The 24833-nt window shown below is 35.9% G+C and overlaps 1 protein-coding gene across 1 annotated transcript in view; it reads right to left on the bottom strand.

The window, feature by feature from the left end:
• HOOK1 (hook microtubule tethering protein 1) overlaps nucleotides 1–24575 on the bottom strand; it is a 57373-nt gene extending 32798 nt beyond the window's left edge. The window contains exons 1-8 of the mRNA XM_037136246.2: nucleotides 24357–24575; nucleotides 17921–18006; nucleotides 11528–11600; nucleotides 8945–8995; nucleotides 7657–7789; nucleotides 4178–4245; nucleotides 2649–2711; nucleotides 1528–1611 (exon numbers count right to left, since the gene is read on the bottom strand). Coding sequence (XP_036992141.2) covers nucleotides 1528–1611; nucleotides 2649–2711; nucleotides 4178–4245; nucleotides 7657–7789; nucleotides 8945–8995; nucleotides 11528–11600; nucleotides 17921–18006; nucleotides 24357–24419 — 621 coding nt within the window. The 5' untranslated portion in view covers nucleotides 24420–24575. The remainder of the gene's footprint in view (nucleotides 1–1527; nucleotides 1612–2648; nucleotides 2712–4177; nucleotides 4246–7656; nucleotides 7790–8944; nucleotides 8996–11527; nucleotides 11601–17920; nucleotides 18007–24356) is intronic.
• Nucleotides 24576–24833: the final 258 nt, after the last annotated feature.

Raw genomic sequence — 24833 nt, 5'->3', positions numbered from 1 at the left:
TTTACTTCATCCTGCCTGGCCCCCAGTGCTGATGGTTAGCCAATGATGGGTAAGATTCCTCAAAGGAGGGACAACTTAAGACAGGCATAATCATGGGGAGGCCCCAGGGAAGGACTTGGGGGCTACAGAAAAAGTGGATGATGGACTCTTGCTTCTTGGCTTTGACATAGCCTGAGTCCTCATTCTGTCTGCAAGAAGTCTCCTAATCTTTTCTCTGCCTTACTTCCCCTGCCTGACTTAAACCTGAAACAATGCTGGTGGTAGGTGCCCCCCTGTGCTGGAAAGGGCAGGCTCCCTAGGGCCATCAGGCCTAAGAAAGAATATGTAAAATCCTGTGAAGCCTACTTGGCTAACACCTTCAATTTAAATAATAAGGGACAAAGCAGGAAGTGAGTTTGTTCCCCAAAGTTTTATGGCCCTTTAGCTATCTGACCCTGACTCAAAATAAGCCCTCAGAGTTCTATAAATGTTATCTATTGTTTAATCATTTTTGCCTGACAATGACTGATGAGCTTTATTCCCATGCAATATTCCCATGCAAACTGAACCCAATAAAAGCTTGTCAAGAGAAGGGTCGGGGCACTTTCCCCTTGAGAGAATGGCCTCGCCATCCCTTTTCCTCCACAGGACTCAGTAGTCCATGTGAATTTGTCTCGTAGCTCATCCATGATGCTGTGGAAACTACAGTCCAGTGTCTATGTCACATCATAATATGCTATATGGGTTTGAAGACTTATTGCATAACTTCCACATTTGAATTTTCAAATAACAGTAGCGATGATGATATACACATACAAACACACACACACAGTGCTATGAGTGCTATATGCCAGGTCCTATTCTAGGTGCTTTTTATTAACTCATTTAATCTTCATAATTGCTCTGAGAGATATATACTATTATTACATTGTTTCGCAGCAGATAACTGAAGTATACAGGAATTAAGTAATTTGCCTGAGAGGATATCACCAGCTAGTAACACAGCCAGGTCCTAAATACAAGTGGCCTGGTTTGAAAATCTACCTCTTTAACCATTAACTATTTTCTTTCATGCCAAGTTTACTCTGCTAACATGTATGTGCAGATGAACACAAGAATTATGTATACATGTGTTCATAGACACATACATGCTAGCAAAGAAAATTGGCACCCGCATGTATTGGGGGTCAAGCACTTCCAAGTACTTCATCAACCACCTCACTTAATATTCATACCCCATGAAGTAGATATTTTAATTTCCTTTTTACAAAAGAAAAAAAACTAAGGCCTCATCTAAATACTATAGTTGAAATTCTATAATTAGAGTGACATTTTTAAAGAAGTAGTTAAGCCAGCAATTTTCAACTCTAAGAGAGAAATAATTATGAAATTCATACCTGAATATTCAAACCTATAATACATTCTTTTAATGGGCCCTCTATGAAATGAAACCCAACCTCCAAAACACTCTGCCAATTACTTAAATAAAATTAAACCCTTGCAAATGTAAAAAGGAAATTTTTCTTAGATCAGGTTTCTCTTACGCACCTGCGTATCTAGTTCCTGGCATCTCTGCCTCAGTTCTTCTTTCTCTGCTAGCGCTTCCTGAAGTTCTTCCAGGGCTCTTTTCAGCTAAAATATAAATGTCCTAATTATTAGAAAATCATGTTTTAAACAAATTGAAAAAAATATTTTTATCATAACACATATTGAAAAAGGTTTTTAAATTTTATGTACTAACAAATAAGTCTTAATCTGTTGTTTTTATATGCATTAACATTAACAATTAAGGCTAAGCTCCCACAGAAATAAAACTTTGTGTAAATCCTTGTGAAATATTTAAACAAAAGAGGATTAGAGAATGTATTGCTTAATTTCATCACAGGAAAAAAATTTAGAAAACAAGTTTAAATTTCAATAAAATATTTCTAGAAAAAAAGTTTTAATTTAAAATACAGATGATTATAGAATTATATCCCTGGAGCCTATATAATTTTCTTAACCAACCAATATCACCCTAATATATTCAATTTGAATAAAGAAAAAAATATTTTTTCAGATGAGTAGTGACACTATGACAGATTTCCAAAAATATAAAAGGAAAAGTACTTGATATACCTGCCTCTCTGCTAACCCTTTCTTTTACAATCAAATTGGGTTTCACACTGGAGAAGAGGGCCTTTTCCCTCATGTAAAACAGTCATGTAATAGAACCAGGGAAAAGAGACCTGAGTACAGGGTCTTTGGACTATTTCTTCAATATTAGGATAAAGGAGTATAGGGTCTTTGAGCTGTTCTTCAATATTGAGAGAGGAAGACAACTGTGACAAAAATTATATTAACTTAGTAGACAAATGAGAATTCAGCAGAGTTTTTTAAATTGTCTACTATGTGTATAACCACACAAAATGGGTCATATATGTATTACAAGTGTCAGAAGGAAGTCTGACACCTCTCAACTCTTTAAACACGATCATAAAATCTCCACAGACTTGTATGCATGAAGGAATGTATAATAATATTCAATTGAAATCTTATAACAGCATAAATTATCTAAATTTCATGGATGAAAATAATCTTGAATATATTTTCTGTAAGCTTTATGACAGTAATTGGCAAAGTACTGTATCACTGCTTTCAACATTTTCCTCACACACTGAAATACTCACCTGTTGCTCTAATTCTCCAACAGCATCATTTGCAGGAGAGCTCAGTATTTCTTTACTCATCAACTAGGAAATTAAAATAGTAAATTAAGTATAATAAAGTGATGTTTATATGGTAAAAATGTTTACTTGAAAGAACAGTAAAATACAGTTTTTCCTTGTCTTAATTTTAACCTTTAGAATATAATTCAAATAAAAATTCTATAGAGATTCGACTTAAATAGCACAATGTTCAAAGGCATTATACTGGTGAGGACATTATAAGTATGTCAGAAATATGTAAATATACTGAAAATATCTGCATACTAAAAATTATAATCTAAATTGTAAAAAATGACTAAATAAAACTGAACATATAAAAAAACGATCCCTCCATAACATAAAGACTTTTAAAAGGCAGCCTTTAAATGAATAATTAGCAAAATTACTAATTTAAGAAGAGATTTTAAAATTAGGAGTTATATAAAAAAACACTAAAATAACTCCTGTACTTGCCATGTATAATGTACACTCTTTTGCCCAAATTTTTGTGGGAAAAATAAGGGTACACATTATACATGGGAAGTGCCTGAAATTCCTTGTACTTATTCTTGTGTTTTATAATTATGTTACATAAAATTTCTTGTACCATAATTATGTTAAAAAATAAATGCTAAAATTCCTTTATAATACAAAAACCAAGTCTCTAAATATAAATAAATAAATAAATAAATAAATAAATGAAAACAGAAAATTTTTTCATGAAAATATGGGCCAAAAAGGTGGGTGCACATTACACACAACAAAATATGGTATTTTGCATATGAAAGGCAGATTTATGTATAGTGAGACTTTGAATTCAAACCAACAATGCAAACTCAGAGTATGCATACAGACTTCTCAAGTCTATATGATGTCTTCCTCTCAATCATGCCCTTTCCCAACTATGTCTGTCCTCACTAATCCTTCACTCTACTTTCCCTCATGTCTCCTCTGTACCCTATCAGCCCCTTTAGTCTGATTTTAAGAACCGACGTACACCACATGAATTCTGATGAGTTCTGAATCTTTATGGTTAACTTAGATAACTAGATTGACTTGAACCCAGGCTGTTTGGCTCTAAAACCTAAATGAGTATCACCATGTTTGCTAACATTCTGAAAATGTATATGATATATACACAACTACATATATATATACACATATATACATACATACACACTTTAGAAATTCAGGAAAGATTGCTCTAAGTGTCATAAAAAATGAGAAGAATTATAAACTCTTAACTAGAGGGAAGTTATATACCCTGCTTAGTTGAAGCTATTTAAAGGACTTTAACAATATCAATTTATCTTTTAAAATGAAGAGGAATTTATCTTTTAATGTCATTTTAAGATATCTGGGAGGGGAGGGAAAACACAACAGCTAAAGGTAAGGAAATATGCTGCAAAGGGAAAATTTATACAAAGAGAAAAATACACACCCATAGATTTATGTGAAAAGTTTTATATAGTTCAAGATTTTCAAACCTATGTGAATATGATGTAACTTACCTCTTGAATAGCAGTCATGACCACATGTTGAACAGATTCTTCCAGTGTCATTATATTTTGAATATGTTCTATGATTTTAAAAGGAAATCAGATCTGAAAAAAATCTACTCTTTACCCATAGTAGTTTAGCCATTCAATTATGAATACAGAAATGCATTTACTGCATAATTGTCTATTCAAGTACATTATTTTCCCCAAGAAGTATGTCCACTGAAAACAAATAAGCAGAACTGAAAATATTCATATATTTTTAAATGGTTTAAAGAAGAAAAACTCTAATTTTGGTATGACAAGCAGAAGAAGAAATTGCAATCTTAAAACAATTATGACAATTTCTTCCTTCTTGTTAAATATTCAGTACTATAGGATAAATTCAAATGTATTAAATTAACTAAAAATCTTAAGCCCAGAAAGTTTTGTTTTATCATATACTTAGTTCACTTCAGGAAGGCTTTCAAAAAAGGAACTTTTATAGCTTCCTATAAAAGCCTGCTGAACATTTACCAAGTCTCAAGGAAATACAGTGTACTTACGACTTACTGTAAACACCCATGCAATAACTTAAGTTGATCTATCCCAATAAAAAATAAGAACTCAGGAGAAAAAGTCTTTCACATATTTGCTGATTTAAATCCATTTAAACTCTATCTTCTCAAGCTAAAAATATTTTTAAAAATTTGAGGGACTTCTTATTTTCTAGTATTTTTATTATTTTCATGACTCCTTTGAAAAACTTCTAAAAGTTTTCTTCTATTAGTGAAACCAAGAACTAGACAAAGATTCTGATTCTGGTATGCTCCTGACCACTAAGTGCTATGAGGGTGGAGGAGAAGGAAGAATCAAAAAAGAGAATGCACAGGCAGTGGAACTGTATCCTCTAATTGAATTTTTTGAGTAACGGACAACCATAAAAAGGGTCACTTTCCCCACCAAAATATACACGGTGCTATTTACCAAACTATTTCATTCTTTCAAGATTAGACTGTTGCAATACCTTGAAATGATTTTGAAAATCAATTCTCAATTCTGCAAAGTATGAAGGTGTAGAGGCTGCTTTATATTTTGAATGCATTTTGTTTGTACATTTTAATTAAATTATTAAAAGTTTTTTCTCATTTTTCTTCTGCTTACTCTTAAAAATTGAGAACCCAAACACATACCTACAAAAATAAATTCACATAGTCCTGCTTTTTAATAATGAAAATTAACTATTTCTTTATATTTACTAATTTGCTAACTAAATTTTATTTATGTATCTACGAATTGAATTTCCTTTTAAAAGTATGAGGACCAAATTGTTAAGTAATGCTTGGAAGTAAACTGTGAAAATACTACATATTACGTTAAACTTTGTAGGAAGCAACAAAATCATAACTTATGGGAAAGTTCTGGTTTAAAATGTCAATCACAGCTTGAAACAGAAAGACACGATTTATTTACAGTAAAAGAAATGAGATAAAAGAACAGATATTAAATAATACAAATTTAAAAAATCTAAGCCAAGTTGTTTCTTTAAAAGAGTATTAAAACTGACAAACATGCTAAAAGTAAGCAAAAAGATGTGTGAACTTGACAAAGAAAACACCTACTAAGGTTTCCTGGTAGCTAACTGGGCTCAAATTTTAAACAGCCTAGCAGCCATTTCTACACAGGGGCCTCTCAGGCAAACTGCACTTCAGGTAGAGACTGCACTGAACTGCCTGAATGCAATGTTTCTGCCATCTGAGCCAACGCTTATAAATGAGGTCTTGGAATCCCATTTCAACCAACAGGATTGAGGCTTTCCCATCCAACTGGAGGTGTGCAGCTCCAACTAACCAGAGTGGCTCTATTCTGGCCAATCAGGACAATGCCTTTTGGGCCAAACTGTGAGGACTTGTTGTCATTTGATCAGGACACACCAATCAGGAAGCAAGGATGGGTGGGTAGGCAATTCTTTCCATATTAGCCAGCTCCCCTCTGGCTCTGAGAGAGCATTCACTGGCTGCGCTGAAACAGGCACGGTGTCTCCCAGAAGCAGAGAGAAGACCAGAGCAGGCTAGAGCACACTGGCACAGAGCAGAGACCAGTGCAGTACAAAGCAGACCTCTGAGAGCAGAGCAAAGCTGTCTGGCTGGAGAGGGGCACCCCTGGCCTGCCTCATAGCCATGCTGCTTTAATAGCTGTGCTGGATCACAACTGAGCTGTTTTGCACTGAACAGTTTCCTTCTTCACTGTACTCCAAATTGGGGATTCCTGTTCATGTTGAACTGGTCCAATAACCATAAATAGACAGATGTTATATATAACCAGTAATTGGAATGGAAACAAAGCATTAAGGAACTAAAAAATTAAAAAGATCATAACAGAAAACTGCTAATTTAAAAGTAAGATACTATTTCTCAATTTGTAATTAAACAGTAACAGAAGTTTTAACTTTACATGAAGCAAATAGTCCTTACTTTTATGAAACCTGATGACCTCTGTATTACCTGTAAAAAATAAAACCCTCTAGAGAAGTACTGATGTGCCCTAGAAAAAAATAGCCAATGATAGATATGGATGGTCTAATAATAATTTTTTCTGATATTCAATCCCTTTTTATTAATAAACTACAATTAATTTTATGTATTTCACTTCTTTCTGAATGTTTTTACTGAATTCATCCTGTCTCATATGCTTTCTTCTTCAATTGGGTAACACTGAATGTGTTTTCTAAGTCCTGGCTTAAAGTATTTTACAAATTTAGGCTCCCAACAGTTTGTATTAAAGGTAATGTACTAAGGCCAAGTTTGGCCGAATCATGCAAAAAAAAATTTATCAGCAACAAAAACACCTGGAATGAAGTAAGTCCCTCAGGCAAGTAGATCCTGGTCTGTTCACAGTTCATCATTTCACTTGCCATATTCAACCAAAAATGCCTTTTATTCGCAGTAAATTATAGATCACTGTGTTTTGATATATCAATATAATACATCAAATCTATTTATATCATTTAGACTGCTTGCTTATTTGGAGAATACACTGGATAGGCACTCTTCTGAAGAGAAGAATATCATCTAAAGAAGCTTGGATTATAATTTAATACCTGTATATTTACTTATAAAATCTGAATCATCCTAGGGTTCTGTATCTTACAAGTGAAAAGAGATAATGTATCAAACGAATAGGTATAACTTTTACTGATTATCCACTAAGTCTTAAGCATGTATTAAATTAAACTAAATTTATTAAATTAAATTAAGAATATATTAAATTAAACTAATTAAATTAAAATGCGTTATATTTAGCTGCCAAATATAAATCTCAGAATCCTGGTATAATTATGATACTCAAGATTGTAGGTTTTTAGTGGCAGAGCTGAACTAGAACTAAGATCTCCTGGCTTACATTTTAGGGTGCTTTCTGTCAACCAGTAGATAGTACATTTTAGTGCTACTTTCTATAGCAACAGTTGTTTCTAGAGAGTACAAGTTCTCAAATAACTGAAATTCACTTACCTTGCTTCTTTTCACAGTTGACCGCACAACCTAAAATAAGCTGCAGCAACCTCCCAAGCTCCACAGAATCTGAACATTCAGTTATTCGGTTTAAATCAGGAATAAGTTCTTCAGAAATCTGTTGCCCCAAAAACTGTGGTATTGAAACAATAAATGAGATCGTTCATTTATGTAGTCTATAAAAATTTACTAATTTACTAATTATAAATAGGTTCATGGAATGACAAATAAATTAACAAATAATAAATCGGTAATTACTGGCAGATAAATTAACAAATGATAAGCCTGTCAGTATTAGCTAAAACCAGTTAGCAAAGCCACCTCCCAAAATTTGAGTAATCAACCAAAAGCAACTAACATGCTTTTATACCAAATATCCTTTGATCCTACTGTCAAAAATGGACTGCTTAAGAAGCATCTGGCCTGGTCTATTATGACAAAACTTAGGTCTTTTCATTAAAAAAAAAAGATTTATGTTAAGCCAAAGAATATTCATAATATTTTGTTATACAACCGATTAAGAAAATCACAAAATAAACCATCACACATAAACAATAATGGATTAATCTTCCCTGGCCTGATCTTTTTTAGCTTATTAAGTTTTTGTGGCATTAGAAAAAGCTTCAAAATGAATTTCAGGCATAAATTTAAGTCTTAACATTATTTGGAGGAAATTACAAGCTTATCTGTAACAACTTTACAAAATAGATACATATTTTTTTCATGGCACTTGCCACTATTTCTAAACATTAAGCAATAAACCTTTTTATATCAAATAATCCTACTAGAGAACTTACAATGCTGAATAGGAAAAACAACCTACTTGAACAATGAACTAGCTAATACGAATTTAATACTACTTCCATTTTTGCATTTTCCCCCAATTCATTTGCACAAGCATAATTTTAAATATATTTTTGCTGTTGTTTACATTGGAAACAATTGGTAAAATAATGCTTTTGATAGAAAATGATTTCAATTTAATTATAAGGTATACTTTATAGCATTACATAAAAATCAAATCATATAAAGGCAATTCTATTTCAAAATGGAGTGAATTTAAAGAGCATCAGTATAGAAGCAATATTACTTAAGAAGCCAACATATTAAGTTTAAGCCCATTTTGTTCACAAAATTTGGAAGTTTAAAAAAATAGCAAAAAATAATATATTCTAGTTTTGAGTTATTTTCTAGTAAAATGTTATAAACAAAAAGCCAAGTCATTTTCAGTGTTGTAATATTAACACATAGCATGTTTTATTTAAACAAAGTCAGATGTTTTTCATACCTCACTGTAATAACTCGTAATTCCTTGAAGTACCTTCTTTAAATTACTAGCCTAGTGAGAAAAAAATAATTAAATAATTTAATATTAAAAATTAAATAAAATGTATGCTAAGGTGAAAACCAATAAAAACTGCCTCCGATAAAAGTTACAAAAATATTGTTATGTTAGAGTTCTACAAACATGAGTACATGATAATTTTTAAACATCAAAGAGTGAATTGGTTTGACTGCATGGAAAAACTGTCTGCATGCTTACACAGTTTAACCAGGGTGATTCTAAAGTGAGCCAACTTTAAAGATTGAGGATGTCCACGCTCAGGCATGAGCAAGTAACAGGCCCAGACTTACTCTCCTGACACAAACAACTGGAAAATGGGAGAAAATACAAAGACCAATTGTTTTTAAGCTTTAGCCAACAGGCAATGTAGAACTCTTATATCCAAGAGAAGAAAAACAAAGATGAGCCTTACACTACCTAAGCCTGATGTTCTTACTGAGTTGAGATAGACATCAGAAGTTCAAGAAGGTCAAGGTAGTTACAGTTTGCAGACAAACAAACCAGAAAGAACTCCAGAAATCTGCATAATTGTTCCTTTGACTCTTTGAATGCTAACTTGTATATACATGGTTGAAAGCCAATGAGATTAAATAAAAATAATTTCTAAAAAAAGAACAATCCAGGGAACTATACTCTGAACAATTCTCAATAATTACACAAAAGCCAGAAATGGCTGAAATTTCTACAAGCAAGAGTAAAAAGACTATGCTGAATAAACAAGCATTTACTAATAATACCAAAAAGATTTCAACTTAGTAGTGGGTCTAGCCCTAAAGGATCTGCTTTCCATCCCCTAAAACCTTCAAAGGATCAAACTGATTCACAAGTTCTGGCAGAACAAAGTCCGATACTCTTTTAAAAAAAATACAGAAAAAACCTCAACACTAAACAATAAAATTCACACTGTCTAGCACCCAGTAAAAAATCACTACACAGTGAAACTCAAGTCAATTACTACACAGGACAAACCTCGATCAATAGAAATAGGCCCAGAAATGAGAAATGAAAGAATTAGATGATACTGTTAGAACTGCTATTTTAAAAATGTTCGAGGATTTCAAAAAACAAATGGAAAATTGTTTTTATAAAGAACCAAATAAATAGCTGCTTATTGAATAAAAAAGCAAGACCCAACTATTAGGTAGCTACATGAAAGACTTCTAATATAAAAAATACAGAGATGTAAAAATAAGAAAAAAATACACTAAAGCAAAAATAACCATAAAACCAAAATGGCTACATTAATATCAGACAAATCAGACCTCAAAACAAGGAGTACTATCAGAGATAAAGAAAGATATTTTCATGATAAGTAGATTTACTCATCAATAAGACAAAAAATTAACACATATAAGCTTTATAACAGAAATTCAAACTACATAATTTAAAAATTAACAGAACTGAAAGGAGAAATTGACAAATCTACAATCCTTAGTAGAAATAAAAGAAGTCCTCCCACCTTGATAAAAAAAATACCAGATAGGAAACCAATCAAGATATAAATGATGTAAACAGAATTATCAACAAATCTGATCTAATCCTTACCTGTAGAAATGCAGAATACATGATATTTTCAAGTGTACATGGAATGTTCACTGAGACAGACTATGTATTAGGTCATAAAATAAGAATTTCTTAATATCAAAATGGAACTAAATTAGAAATTAAGAAAAAATTTAAAAGATACTTAAAAAATCCTCAAATATTTAGAATTTGAAATACCTACTTCTGAAAAAAACATAGATTGAAAGAAGTATCACAAGGGAAATTACCAAATATTTTGAACTGAATGAAAATAAAAAGAGAATATGTTAAATGTGTGGGATGTGGCCAAGGTGATACTTATTTTTAGGGGGGGAAGGCCTAAAACTGACTATTTATGCTTCCACCTTAAGAAGCAAGAGAAAGAAGTGCAGATGTATATAAAAGAAAGGAAATAAAAAATATTAGGGTGAAAAAATCAATGAAATAAAAACAAAAAGCTACTTCTTTGGAAAAAAAATCAACTAAACTGAATAAATATCAGGCCAGACTTATCAAGAACAAAAACAGAGAACACAGAAATTACAGTATCAGAAAAGAGAGAGGAAACAGAAACAATTCAAAAAACCATCAATATGCAACTTGTGGTAGAGCAATGTAATGAAATACTACTCAGCAAAAAGAGAAATTTATTTCTAGTAACAGATTAACAATAATTATTAAATGTATTAATAATAATACAAATTTATGAGTCTCAAAACTTTATATTGAGTAAAAAGATGCTAGAGACAAAGAATACATGTTTGATTCCTCATTCATATGAAACTCTAAAAATAAAATCTTTAGTGACAGAGAGCAGATCTGCGGCCACCTGGGGCCAAGTTACAAATAAGGATTAACTAGGAAGGGACATATGCATGTTTTAGATGAATGAAAATTTTCTATGTACCCTTAATTTTTAAATAGAGATTTAGCTGAATTTAGTACTAACTTTAGAACCAGTATTTGGATTAAGGGCTTCTTCCATTCATTCTGTCTGCATACCTTTATTCTCCAGTTGTCACCAACATCCTCTTTAATTCGGCTTAACCAAGACTCATCGAACCAAGCTACATCACTAAAACAAAAATACAAATGCTAAATATTAAATGTTTTATTACATGTAAAACATCAAATTTAATAATAAACAGAGACAGTTATTTCATATTTTAAAGCCTTAATAAGAATAGTGCATATTATCTAAAAGTCCCACTAAATTTTTTGTTATTCCTAAGGGATTTATTTTGGAAGTTCTCATAATAAACTATTTAAGTTATTATTAACATCTTCAATTTAAGAAACACTTATTAAATATGTTATAACAGGCACCCTCATAACAGGAAGATGTGAAAGTCCCTATTCTAAAGGAGAAAATAAAAAGAAAACTAGTTTTTAATGTCTACTATGTCTCAAGCACTGAGCTTGATGTCTTCCCACATTACTTCATTTAAATGTCACAGTAACTTGGGCAAAGGATCTATCATTTCCAATCTTACTCATCAGGGAACCCAGGATGAGAGACCCTAAGTAATTTCCCCTAAGTAAAATTAGTATGTGGCAAAGTCCCAAACAAATCTGACTGCAACTGAGTAGAATGAGTGTAATGAGAAATCTACAAGGACAAATTTAGTTTTTAACTTTTAAAGCAAAGTCCTATTGGTATGGAAGGCCAGCACAAAAAATTTCTACACAAAATACTTATGTATTAAATAAGGTTTCACTGAAGGATGACATCTGACTCCAAACAGTGAACTTCATTAATAGATTATATTTTAAACAAATATTTGGATGCCTACTCTGTGTAAGGTACTGAGCAAGATTAAAATGAAGATATATAATTTACTATTCTAATTCATAGGGAAATAGTTATTAAAGGAAATAAGAGCACAAATAACTATATTCAAAGGAGAATGTGATAAATGCTTTATGGGTTGAGCCAAAACTACAAAATCACAGAATATAGTGCTAGAAGAAGTGTTAAAGGTCCCATCTAAATTTTTACTTTACAGATAAGCCAACCAAAATGACAGAAGAAATTAATGGAATTCTTTTCCACAGCCGTACCTTGAATTTAAAAATGCAAAGCTGAAATTAGAACACAGTGATTAGTTTTTCAGAAACCGTCTGCCTCAGATTTTCTAACACAGATGATATCACTTCTGAGTAGAGCAACCAAAACTGGCTTCACCATTTTAAATTCCCTTCCTTTGAATTTTAAGCATTTTCTTTTGAACAAATTAATGTTAATTATGTTTAGCTTTTCCCAGATACTAAGGCTACAATTACCAAAATAATTTGGCAAACTCTACAAATGATGTATTTCTAATCAGTTCTTTACCTGAAAAAACTGAATTAATTTAGTTAATGAGCCAAAACTGCAGAAGTAAATTTACTTTCTTTTGACATCAGATTAAATAAAAGAGGCCATGTATGCCAGTAGCAATGGTTAATTTTGCGTGTCAATTTGGCAAGGCCACAGTACCCATATATTTGGCATATATTTGGTCATATGCTTGGATACTGTAGTAAAGGTATTTTTTAGACAAGGTTAAAATTTAAAACAGTAGACCTTGAGTAAAGCAGATTGTCCTCCATGATGTTGGTGGGCCTCATCTTATCAGTTGAAGGTCTTAATAAAAAGACTGACCTTCCCTGAGAAAGAGCAAATTCTACATGTGCACTCTAATTGCAACATCAACTCCACAGATCTCTAAGCAATCATGAGAAACAATTTCTTAAATCTCTCTCTCCTCTTGTGTGTGTGTGCATCCCACTGTACATATATGTACTTATATACTTTACTAGTTCTACCTCTCTGGAGAACCCTGACTACTACCCCAGTCTTCTGACCCTAAAAACACTTCGTTTTGATTCTATAATTACTTGGTAATTACCTTTAGAACATGAATCTGAATGTGACCTCTTCTAATTTTTCTGCCTTTTGTCCTGCATTTCTTCTTGTCTTCCTTTCCATCCCAAATCAACTTTAGCCCATAGTTAGTATACTCAGACTGCAGATAAATACTACACACCGGTGACTTAAACAACAGAAACTTATTTCTCACTGTTTTGGAGGCTGAGAAGTCCAAGAGTAAGATGTCCAAAATAGGTTTTATTCTGAGGCATGTTCTATTGGCTTGTAGGCAGCTGCCATCTTGCTGTATGTGCTCACATGATCTCATCTTTGTATGTTTGCAGACAGGGAGTGACCTAATTTCTCTTTTTATAAAAAGTCTGATCCTAGCAGATGAGGACCTCACTCTTATCATCCAATTAACCTTAATGACTTCCTTAGAGGCCCCATCTCTAATACAGGTACACAATGAAGACAGTTAGGTCTTTAGCACATGAATTCTGAAGAGGCACAAACACTCAGTCCATAATATCCTTAACTGAGAAATGCTTTCTAGTTTTTTAAATATGTTTTATTAATTATGCCATTACAATTGTTCTATTTTCCCCCTTCATTCCCCTCCACCCTGCACAACCCCTCCCCAACCATTCCCCCCCTTTAGTTTATGACCATGTGTCTCAAGTTCTTTAGATTCTATATTTCCCATACTATTCTTACCCTCCCCCTATCTATTTTCTACCTACCATCTATGCTACTTATTTTCTGTACCTTCTCCCCCCTTCTCCTTCTCCCCTGTTGCTAATCCTCCATGTGATCTTCATTTCTATGGTTCTGCTCCTGATCTAGCTGTCCTCTTAGTTTGCTTTTGTTTTAGGTGTGGTTGTTAATAACTGTGAGTTTGCTGTCCTTCTACTGTTCATCTTTTTTATCTTCTTTTTCTTAGGTAAGTCCCTTTAACATTTCATATAATAAGGGCTTGGTGATGATGATCTCCTTGAATTTGGTCTTATCTGAGAAGCACTTTATCTGTCCTTCCATTCTAAATGAAAGCTTTGCTGGATAGAGCAATCTTGGATGTAGGTCTTTGGATTTCATGACTTGGAATACCTCTTTCTAGCCCCTTCTTGCCTGTAAGGTCTCTTTTGAGAAATCAGCTGACAGTCTGATGGGAAGTCCTTTGTAGGTGACTGTCCCCTTATCTCTTGCTGCTTTAGGATTCTCTCCTTCATTTTAATCTTGGCTAATATAATGATGATGTGCCTTGGTGTGTTCCTTCTTGGGTCCAACTTCTTTGGGACTCTCTGAGCTTCCTAGATTTCCTGGAAGTCTATTTCCTTTGCCAGACTGGGGAAGTTCTCCTTTATTGTTTGTTCAAAGAAGTTTTCCACTGGTGGCTGTTCCTCTTCCCCTTCTGATACCCCTATAATTTGGATGTTGGAACGTTTAAAGATGTCCTGAAGGTTCCTGAGCCTCTCCTCATTCTTTTGAATTCTTGTTTCTTCATTCTTTTCTGTTTGGTCATTTTTTTCCTCCTTCTGGTTCACTCCTTTAATTTGAGTCCCAGTTTCCCTTCCATTACTATTGGTTTCCTGTGCATTTCCCTTCATTTCAATTAGTTTAGCCTTCATATGTTCCTCTAATTTGTGACTAAAATCAACCAGTTCTGTGAGCATCCTGATCACAAGTGTTTTGAACTGTGCATCTGAAAGTTTGTCTATTTCTTGGTCGCTTAGATTTATGGGCTCTGGGGCTCTGAGTTGTTCTTGAGCTGTGTTTTTATCTGTTTGTTCCTGTTACGTATGAGGAGCGGAGCCTTAGGCATTCACCAGGGCAGGGCCACCCAGGTCACTGGTTTGTTATGCTGTATGTGGGGGCAGGGCCAGAGAGGGACAATGGCGGTTCCCTCTGCCACTTCCTGCCAATGGGGCCTGCCTGGTCCTTCTCACTGTTCACTCCTTCACCGGTTTATCTACGCACAAATGTGTGACCGTGATCAGCCCTCAAGAGATCCACCGCCTTGTGCCCTCAGTGGGTCCGCCCACTTCTCCACACCTTGGATCCGCCCACAGCTGCTGGCGCACCTGGGTCACACACCCAGGTCGGTCCAGTGGATCTTTCCTGCTGGACCCTGCTCTGCTGCTGGCTCTGCCCCTCTTACCGGTTTGGCTGAAGGGTTCATTGTTGTCAGACTTTCATGTAGTTCAGTTTTCTGTGGTTTGGCTGCGTTTTTGTTGCTAAAAGTTTCTTGTTTTTTAACTTAGTTGTGCGAGAAGGTGCAATGCTTCCACCTACGCCTCCATCTTGGCAGAAGTCCTAATTTTTTCATAAATATATATTTCCTGCTTTTTTTCCTTATAAACAAATCCATTCTTCCCAAATGATTATAATGACAGCCAATCTTTCTCACATTATTAAACTTGGTATCTAGCCCTGGCTGGTGTGGTTCAGTGGATTGAGTGCCAGCCTACAAACCAAAGGGTAACTAGTTCAATTCCCAGTCGGAACACATGCCTGGGTTGCACGCCTGGTCCTCAGTTGGGGGCATGCAAGAGGCAATCACACATGGATGTTTTTCTCCCTTTCTTTCTCCTTCCCTTCCCCTCCATCTTAAAAATAAATAAATAAAATCTTTAAAAAAAAAACAAAAAAACCTTGATATCCAATCTGAGAACTCTCTGGATATATTGTATATATCCTCCTTCTTTTACATGTTTGTATTGTCATATCTGCATGCCTTAACTAGACTCTTGACCCAGCTACTAGGCCCTTTTCTTATATTTCCCAGAACAACTCAGTTTCCCTGAAACTCAGGGGGCATAAAATAAGAAAGGGACATGAGACTAAGGAAGCAAAATATCGTCTAATTGTTTTCTAATAAAAAGTGGTTAAGAATCACTACAAATTATCTTTAACTTCATCCATGGTATATGTCTTCCAACACTTTTTAAAAAGATTTTATTTATCTATTTTTAAACAGAGGGGAAGGGAGGGAGAGAAAAGGAAAGAAACATCAATGTGTAGTTGCCTCTCATATAACCCCTACTGGGGACCTGGCCCACAACCCAGGCCTGTGCCCTGACTGAGAATTGAACCAGTGACCCTTCGCTTCGCAGGCCAGCACTCAATCCACTAAGCCACTCCAGCCAGGGCTGCCTTCCAACAACTTTACCAACTAAATACAGGTCATAATTAATGCCCACTGGTTTATACACACACACACACACAGATACATACATAGAGAGAGAGAGAGAGCGCCGCATAATTGTGTTACTTCAATGGACACAGACTCTGCTCTGCTTGAATAGTCAAAGACATTGGAAAAAAGGGAAGTTCCCTAGTTCTTAAACTGACCAAGCTAAGCCTTCCTTTCAGGGGAAGTGGCAGGCACTATTTATAGTTGTTCTGTGTTATGTCCCCCTAAAAAGTATGTTAAAGGCCTAACCCCTGGTACCTTTGTGTGAATGTGATCTTTTGTGGAAATAGGGTCTTTGCAGATGTAATCAAACTGAGATGAGACCATACTAAATTAGGTGGGCCCTCATCCAATATGACTAGTAGCTTTCTAAGGGGAGAGGGCACACAAACTCGGGGAATACAGCCATGAGAAAATGAAGACAGAGATTAGAGTTATACTGCCAACAAATCAGGCGATGCCTGGGGCTACCAGAAGCTGGACAAAGTGAGGAAGGATCCTGCCCTAGAGGCTGCAGTGGGAATACGGCCCCATCAATAACTTGATTTAAGATTTCTAATCTCCACCACCATGAGAGAACAATTTTTTGGTGTTGTAAGCCAACCAGCACAGGGTACTTTGTTATGACAACCTTGGAAACTAATACAGTTGAGGTTACAGTTTTCCCTGATATGTTTTTTAAATAGCAATAGCTTCTACATACATTTAAAACAGAGATACCTATTATGCTTTCAAACTAAACATAACTAAACAGCCCTGGCAATAATCCCATGATTCCCCATATCTCAGTCACATAGCTTCGGCATTGACTTTTAAGATCTCATATACAGACATATACCTACCTCAGTTAACAACAAAAGAATCATTTACTAAAATTTTCTACTTCCTTAAAAAAATTTTTCCTTCTTATCCTCAGTAACAACTTTGATGTGATTTGATGCGAGTCAGAATAGCCATCAATGCCGTACATAATAATCATAATATATCAAGTGCAAATAATAATCTCCATGCACTGATACTTTCAAATAACAACAGTATAACCGAATATTACACTTAACCTGTTCCTTATAGTTACTATAACTTGTGAACATGATCGGCACAAGTATAAAATTAATACCTCTGAAATAGATAAGAATCCTAATAGCTCATTTAATTAAGATATATCTTCATGAATAAGGAACAATTAGGTAATACACTTTTTTGTTCCACAGATGCAAGAATGCCTTGGTACCATATGCTTATCACTACTAAATAGGATCAAGTTTCAATAACCTTTAGAACACAAGTCTAAGTTTCGTCCCTTGGTATTGGGTTTACAATTAGTTCAGGAAGAGCCTGTACCACCACTTACATCTGATGAAGAACTTGTGCCATGGCAACTCCATTAGTCAGCTGTTTTACATCTTGACAAGGTGCCGGAGTATTGAATGTCTGCAGCTAAAACAACATAAAGCAAATGACTTTACTGCCTTTTTATACCCATAGGGTAGCATTACCACCCCCCCAAAAAATATATATGTATGAACACTGGAGAGACAAACAGCTAAAAACCTGTCCTGTTTTGTTTAAATTCAGACCCTGCCAAACAAATGAAACTATACTACTAAGTTTCTGTGGCTGTGTAATATTTTTATAAAGACTTAACATTTCATAAAATCATAAAAGTGTACCTAAAAGTCAAATATATTAATGTCATATATGAAGTACTTCAGAATTTCTGAAAGCTACATATAAAACTTTTAAGTATATTCAGTGTTTTATCTATTTTTAGAGAACGCCATCAGAAAAAGAACTTTTTAACATGACCTAACATCTGCAAGTTAAAATTTCACTCATATCATTTGAAGTAGGAAAACAAAGGCTTAAAAAATCAAGTCTAAACCTACTTAATTTATTGATGAGTTCTGAAATGAGGCAGGACTTTTGTCTGCCATCCAACAATTAGCTTTGAGGCATAAACAGTCAGAGCCTATCTACCATGTCAGGCTCTTTCTACCTAGTTCGGCTTTAGATATTACAACTTTTCAAATCTCTATTTGTTAAACATTCATACACATATTACAAAGAGAAGTAAAATAATGGCATCTTTTTCTAATAAGCAAACACAAGATAGAAAAAATTTTAAAAAGCAAATTATAGCAGGGCTAATATTGATCATGTATTTTCTAGAAATCTAATCTCAACCTATAATGATATTAAGTTAAATATACTATTATTCTTTTTCCCCACACACATTCATCTCCTTTACTATTAATTGAATTATAATTCCTTAATTTACCACTTACTTTAATTCAATAAATTCTCTCCCACCATAATTCACCATTAGTGGTTGTTTGAGTATCTTGAGATTCTGCAAATCTTTCTTGCTTATCCTAATACAACATGGAAGAGTGGCATAGACAAACTAAATCTAGCCACCGTTACTTTCAAAGTACACAAAGATACTTTGCTGAGCTCCTACTCTATGTGGGGCTCTGTAGTGCAGGATGGATTTACAATCACCTTGCTCTACCTTTAAGTAGCTTCAATTGATAGATAAGGAAGGGAGAAAACACACAAATCATTTCTAGAAATGCCATTTGTAACCCCATGACTGTAGCATGCACAAATGTTCTGAAATATACCAGTCAGGTATTCTTATTAGAATTTGTATTTAGGAAAAACTTCTTAGAGATGATTCCTGAACCAAATATCTCGAGTAATTAAATGGTCAAGGGAAGGAAAACTTCAGGAAATAGTAACATGATAAAAGCACAAGTCAAAAATAAGAGATGGTATTTTTAGGCAACATGCAGCTCAGTATTACTGGATTGATTCCCAGTGCAAAAAGGGATGGGGAAGGGGTGACAACCAAGGGGGTTAAAAAACAGTAATGGGTCAGGACTGAAGGTCATGACAAAAGGCTCAGATTTTTCCTTAATGGACCATCTATATAATGAGAAACAGTATAATAGCTTCTACTTCACAAGATGGTTGTGCAAATTAAATACATTAGCAAACAGTGTACTTAGATTAGTGCCTGGCACATGGTATAAGCTCCATAGCTGTGAGTCAAGATTTCTCAAAGTCTGGGGTCTAAAACAACAGGTATCGCACTCCCCAAACATATTAAATCAAAAAATCCCCAAGTGATTCTTATGCACATCAGTTTTTTAGAAACACTGCTGTGGGTGATGAAGAATCACTGAAAAGTGATAAGAAAAAAAGCGACCTATTTAGTATGTTTTGGATAGTAGCAACAGTGACACAGAGAATGGAAGAGAGTCTGGTAGTATACACAAAATGGGTGACAGCTTAGAGAGAATTAGGGTAATGCTGACTGAGAGGAAAAACTTGAATTAATGAAATATTTAAAATATAAAATATAAAAGAAAAAGGATTTTGCAATTGAATAGTTATAAAGGGAAGAGAAACACCAGGGTTTAGGGAATCTTTAAAAGGAAGATAAAGTATGGGTCCCACTTTTCAACCCTTCCTACTTATACTTCACATCATTAATTTTTTACAAAATGAATATGATTTGTGATTATAAAATAACAATTTCAGAGGCACAGAATATTAGGCATACTAGTAAAGAAATATGTATAATGAGAACATATATTAAGTAGTTGCCCAGTTACCCACCATACCCAGATTAAGACCAATTTCTCCTTCTTACTGCCATGGAAATTGGAGTATCTCTTGGAAGTTGTTAAACTAGATATAAAATAAACTAGATTACAGCGAATGTAATTTTATTTGACTAAATTGAAAGGCTTTATAACCAAGAAGAGTAAATAAATTAAAAAGCTCCGTGGGGGGAATGAGGCCAAAGCACAGGGACAAAAGAAAATGTATTCATTCACACTACTCTTCACAGAGGTAAAGAGGCAAAGAGTGACCCTAAAAAGATAGACAGGGCTTGCATCCCTAAACACAGTGTTCTGACAAACAACCACCTTAAGTTCTTTATTTTTAAATAAAGCAAATAATCAACAAAGTGCAAATGCTGTTCCTGAACAGCTTCAATATAAATGTTACAGAAATCAGGGAAGAAAGGGGGGGTTTCAGAACTGATAACTAACAACTCAACCTAAAGACAACTCTATTTTCATATTCTCCTCCTCTAGCTGCTCATTTCAGAAAGATCATTGTTTTGAGTTTTAAGATCTGCATAAGAATTTTCAGCCTTTAATATTCTTCATAAATTTGGGCATTGGTATTAGTCTTTCCTTCACCAGCCTGTCAAAATTAAAGACTGCAAGAACTAGAGGAACCATTTTTGAAAACCTGTTCCAGCCCTTCAATATTATCAGTGAAAGTCCATTCCAAAGATCTGAAATTTTCAATTCACAGAGTCAACAGACAGAATTAAACTGATCTTTGTACAATTACTTCAAACTTTCAAACACTTGCTCCATCATGTAAATGATGCCCAAATTTATCCTTCAGCCCTGAATTTTTTGCTGAACAGCAATATAACATTTCTCAGAAGTAATTATTTCATGAAGAGTTCCAAATCATAAAATACAGCTTTTAAAAAACTACCACAGAGGTATCATTTTACCCTACCAACTTTGATGACTTCTCTAATTCTGTTAATGGCAGTTCTGTTGTCTTATAATATCTAGCAATGAAAAACACAATTTATACCAACTATCTTCTTAACTCCATGATTGGGCTCCATCATAACTTTTTTATATGATATGTCTTACTACTTTCCCTCAGCATGTAACATTACTTAGGAAGCACATTAAGACAGTAGGGCTATCATGACAAACATATCTTCCACTACTTCTTTTCAATCTGTCACCAAAAGAGACTATTTACACTATTAGAGAGTCTTCCCTATGTCTGGAAAACTCCCTTCCCCTGATTTCTACTTTATGAAATCCAGCAATCCTCTATGATAAAGTTAAAAAGTCAGCCCAGGTATCTACAAAAGCCTACATACTCAATACTAAGCTACTGAATGGTGAAATACTGGTCTCGGAGGTCAGGACCGAGACACTGATATTTACTATCACCTCTTTGATTCAATGTTAACTGTAGATCCTAGGCAGTTCTTGATCCTGGGGATAGAGCAGAAAACAGTGGGACAAGGGCTCTTCTGATCCAAGGAGCAAAGAGAATGAGTTCAGGAAGTATTAAGTGATACAGACACAACAGAAAGGGGTTAACAGGTTATGGTGGGATAGGAGTGGGGGCAAGTATTGACAAATCACTCACTGTCATAGAATCTCTCTGAAAGATGACAACAGACATAAGAACTGAATGGTATGAAGAAGCCAGCCACTGGGAGAGCTAGGAAATTATTCTAAGTAGATGAAGAATAAAAGCCTGATTTATTTTTTTAAAAGCTTATCTTCTTCAAGAAGTTTAAAGTCAATGGACTTTACCATAGTCAGCATGGAGAACTATGGCATCTTTGAATTTGGAGATATTTAGAGAGATATTCAAAGACTTGAATATCATTGATATTCAGTATATATCAATAATGCATTGGCTGGCAAAGGCAAAATAGGAGGGAAGGTTCCCTGGGAATCAACCAGAGAGGTAAAGAAAAGCCAGGAGACACCCAAGAAACCAAGGTGGAAGATAATTTTACAAAGGAATCCATTAGGTAAAATAAGGATAACAGTGACCATATGTCAAATCAAGTAAGTAGAGGCCTTAGAGAAAAGAAGCTTAAGTACAGTGCACTGAGGAATAAATAAAAGTTCAAGAAATAGAAAGGATAAATATTTAAAAACTAAAGAAATCTGACCATAAAGGGAAGGGCGATACAGTACGGTTTTAATAGGGAGTGATGACTCTTCTTTCTTTTTAAGATAGGGAAGATCTGAGCAAGTTTACTTGTGGAGAAAGTGGATACGATAGACCCGAGTTTTAGAAGAGGTAGAAAGGAGGTGACTTAGAGCCAGAGCCAAAGATATGGAGGAGGTCATCTTCCTGAGGGGGAGAAGGTTGGGGACTCAAATAAGGTATTGATAAAGATTTGCAAAGACACAGGTGAGAGGAACTGTGTGGTTATTCTCAATCACAAAGTGAGGCAGTATTATGGCAACAGGTGGATTTGGCTGTAGCAGTATCTGTAGAGGCAGCAGTCTGCACTATAATTTCATTTCCTCCATAGTATTTCAGCAGCCTGACAGAGACCTGGAGAAGCAGACAGCCAATTTTACTGTCACCTACAATTCCTTATAATTTGGTTTATAAAAATGTACAGTTTTAAAGAAATTGTGCCTTCCATTGTAAAAATACCCAGCTCTATTAAACCAGTCTAATTAACAGAAAGTTCTTTGATTATTCTTGATATCTCTCTTGCTCGGAGCCTTACGCAAAGTAGAAACTCAATAAATACTGGTTAAAAGAATGGACACAGCCACATAATACTTAAAAATATTGCAATATAGTTTAAGAAAATTCTGTACTTCTCCTCCACCTCATATTTAAGTCAATGACGTGGGTTTATCTAAACCCGGAAGAAGACTGCAACAATGTAACAGACTAGGATATACTCTTAAAAGTCATTTAACAAAAAACATCATTAAAAGTAAGGTTGTTTCATGAATCTTGAACACAGTACCTAAACCCCAATCTTTACTTTAAAAGAAAATAAAGATGAACAGCTAACTGCTTTAACTCAGAGATCCTAGACTTGCATTCTACATAATGCAAGGTATTTACCTCAAAGTGTAAATTTATGCTTATTTCCAATACATTTCACACACTGCCAGAAACCTTCCCTGGTTTCTCATTCTTTTGAACTGCACACATTAGGAGGTCACCTGGGAATCTCATCAACCAATTACCACCTCCTGATCCAGTCTGTTTACATTCCGTTCTGAACACACTACCCTACACAAAACTAAACAACTGGTTTGGGCATTGGCATCATTAACATCTTGTGGACCATGGAGCACTCTCCTTGCTCAATATGGTTTAGAAACCACATAATGCCAGCTCTCTGACAGCTGAGCACCTACAAAAGGTGAGACATCATTCTGAGGAATACTGGGGACAGATCTTGCCACTCCAAACTCAACACAAATTAACAGAAATACTAAACATAGCTAAAGTACAAACACAAATGTCACGTCCTTTACTTAAAAAAAAAATGCTTGTCCGTTGGAGGAGGGCGAGCGAGAATAAGGGAACTTGAGCCCCCACCCCCAACATCTTTTTCTCCACCTAAGAAATACGTGCACACATCTCTTGTAAGCAAGCGGCTTCTACTAAATCGGATGTCCTGGTGTGGTGGAGTAGCACTGATCCAGGAAATCAAACCACCGCTTGGACACTTGCGTACACGGAGAGCAAGGTGGTTGGGGTGGAAGGGAAGTTTCCGGAGGGGATTTGACTCCCGAGTGGTTCAAAGGTCCCTATGGGAAGGCTGCACAGCAGGCGGAAGGTGAGAGAATCTGTGATTCGGGAGTCCAGGGCTGGACGGAGGGCAGGAGAAAATGGGACAGGTAGAAGGACGAAAGGGGGTGGGCGCTTGGCTCCAGCCGCAGCTGTCAGGAAGGGACATAAGCAGGGCTTTAAGACAAGCCTCCTCCAAGCGGTGCCCCGGAGTTCCCGTTCCCCTCCCCCGCCCCCGCAGATACAAACACGCACACACACACGCACCGCGACCCGCAGGTGGCTCTCTCCTGGCCCAGGGCAGGAAGCGCGGAGGGCACTGCGCCGAGTCCGCGGTGTCCGCGGTGCAGGAGCTCCGGGTACTCCTCAGGCTCACCTGGGAAAAACCTGGCGCCCGAGCACCAAGCCGCGGCCCCCGGCCCTCGTCGCCCCCTCGTACTCACCCAGATGATGAGGCTGTCGCACAGCTGCAGCTCGGACTGCGGAAGCGGCTGCGTCCCTTCCATGGCCGCAGTTGATTAAGCCGCTGACCCCGACCCCTCCCCGCCCGCACTCCTTCAGGAGCCGGCGTCGACGACCTGCTCGCCCGGCAGGAAAGCTCTGTAGCCAGGCCCAGCGCCCGAGCCTCTCACGCGCGAAGCCTCGCGCTGCCGACGTCGCCAGCGTAACCCCCTCCTCGCAACCACCCGGGCCCCGCCCCTCCCCTCCCGCTCCGCCGCTTGCCCCCTCCCCGGTCGGGCCCCGCCGCTCCGCTCCACACCTGAGCCCCGCCCCTTTTGGCCCATCCCTTCCTCCCCGGTCTCTCCTCCCTATTTTCCACCTCTCCACCCTCACGGCACACCTCTCCCCGCCGCACTGAGTGACCCGGACGCGCGCCAGTCACAAAGAAGGTAGGTGCCCGAAAAGGGCGGGAGAGGCGG

Source organism: Artibeus jamaicensis, unplaced genomic scaffold (assembly GCF_021234435.1).
Source record: "Artibeus jamaicensis isolate MK-2021 breed Jamaican fruit bat unplaced genomic scaffold, CSHL_Jam_final scaffold_1019, whole genome shotgun sequence".
Taxonomy (NCBI): Eukaryota; Metazoa; Chordata; class Mammalia; order Chiroptera; family Phyllostomidae; genus Artibeus; species Artibeus jamaicensis.
Note: the sequence above shows the minus strand (reverse complement) of the source record. Positions and strands in the feature narration are given on the sequence as shown.